At 32.7% G+C, this 2,066-nt stretch overlaps 1 protein-coding gene across 1 annotated transcript in view; it reads left to right on the top strand.

The window, feature by feature from the left end:
• Window positions 1-351: 351 nt before the first annotated feature.
• LOC119586458 (mitochondrial import inner membrane translocase subunit Tim23-like) overlaps window positions 352-2,066 on the top strand; it is a gene marked incomplete at its 5' end in the record, with an annotated part of 3,652 nt that continues 1,937 nt past the window's right edge. The window contains 1 exon segment of the mRNA XM_037935191.1: window positions 352-498. Within this exon segment, the coding sequence (XP_037791119.1) occupies window positions 352-498 (147 nt within the window).

The raw sequence follows: 2,066 nt of genomic DNA, 5'->3' as shown, positions 1-2,066 counted from the left end.
TCTAGTTTTGAAGTGATTTTTATGGCTGTAATGTATTTGGGCACTTTTTTCAAGAAATGTTGATTTCAAAAGTTACAAGAAATTTGTATTCTGGAATTTGATAGTAAAAAGTTATTTCCTGTATTTTTGTGCATTTGTGATTCAGGCGAGTTCTGTTTTCTCAGTTTTGGGGGGATTAAAAGTAAGATAAAAAAGGAAAACGATTGGAAATTAAAAAGACGTGTATGTGACATACATACTTGCAGTATATAGGTTGTATATTCTCAGTATATTACAGGAATATTTACCATGGGTTGCTTCATTTCAGCTTTCTTCTGTTACATAACCTATATTATATATATATTTTTTCAGTGACTTCAAATCCTGGACTATCACAGCTGTCACCATACCTGAACTTTGACCCTGCATACCTACAGACAACACAGCCAGAATTCATTGCTCTAGAAGGTGCTTCACAAAAGAGGGGGCGCTTTGAACTGGCTTTCTCACAGATAGGAGGTAAGATGCATGTAATGGTCTTCAAGTTTGTTTATGGAAAAATGGTTTTGCCTGTAGGAATACTGGTGCACCCTTCCTCCTCCACACACATAAATACAAGGATGTATACATAAACCTAATGTATTTATCATATCCAAACATAATTGGGGTAAAAGAAGATTATCATATGCAGGACATTTCATTTTTAACTTTGTGGCAAGGGTTTTATAGTTATGAAAGTGTTAAAGATGTTTCATTATTGCTCAACTCTTAAGAACTGTAATCCATTCCCTCAACTGCAATTCATGGCTAGGTTTTCAGCATAAGGTAAACCAGAAATTGTATATTAACCCCTTGCACAACCAGAATTACTATTACATGCTTTCTAGGTTTCATTCACAACAAAAAAGGAACCATGACATAGATTGTTTTGGAGGAGGAAGAGGAGCTACAAAGGAAATACTAAGTTCATACTAAGTCATACTTTAATAATAACTTTTACCCATGAAGAATGTGTCTTTTATGTTTAGGGAAGTTTGTATGAGGAGGCAGGGCTATCTGTAACACTTTTCCCACAGGATACCAATGATTGTTGTATTCAAGTCCCATGATAGGATATTGATTTGTAGACTGCAGAAATGCAACTCAGTGTTTTGGTGAAATTAAGTAGAGTCGATAGTAATTGTTTAGTGACTCGATGTTCCACATTGGTGTCAGGACAGCTCACCCTGTAAAGGGTTATGAGTTAATCAGCCTTCATTTACTCCTGATAATTCTTAAATTATAGGCCTATTTTAAGAGTCAGCTATTTGAATCCTTTTGCAACACAACCTTTAGCAGCCAATATAAGTTCTGTTAGGAGCACCATAATGCCTTTTGATTACATTTTTTTATACAACTTTCCAAACTTCTCAAGGCCAAGAGTTTGGTTTAGAAATTACCTTGTGTTTAGTGATCTGCAAGACCTCGATAGGACTGAGTTTTATAATATGGAAGATATTCATTGTTATCAACTGTTAAATTTGTTGATTATATGTGCAGTAGTATATGTGCTCTAACCTTCAATACAATAGTCATAACTATATAGGCAAAGACAAAGTACTCTGCAATTCAAGGTTGATATGGAATGGTTAGATGATGATCAGTATGTATATCATCTACATTACATAAACATATGATTGCAAGTGCACATGTTATAAAATCATATTATTTTGCCATTGGTAATGTATGTATGATAAAACACACAATATTTTAATAAATATCTTTTTATATTGTAGAACAATATTTGGAAAATAATTTGGTTAAAAGTTGACAGATGTATTTCCATTGTAGTATCTGGTAAAGAGCAGCAACAATGATAATCTGTCAAGCCTTTTCCTTATCACCTTTTAAAAACATGCCTTGGCAGAAGAGCTTATGACTTGTGTATGTATATATATTTTTAAAAACTATCATTTGAAGTGAAATCAGATATTTTGAAAGAATGAGTAGAAAATTAGGAACAAATATATGGTTTTAAAGACTGCTTTGTCATATATTGATAAAAAATATTACAATTCATTGCATTGCATTTTTATTGAAAGATTTGG

Source organism: Penaeus monodon, chromosome 21, assembly GCF_015228065.2.
Source record: "Penaeus monodon isolate SGIC_2016 chromosome 21, NSTDA_Pmon_1, whole genome shotgun sequence".
Lineage (NCBI taxonomy): Eukaryota > Metazoa > Arthropoda > Malacostraca > Decapoda > Penaeidae > Penaeus > Penaeus monodon.
This window is presented reverse-complemented; position numbering and strand designations above follow the sequence as displayed.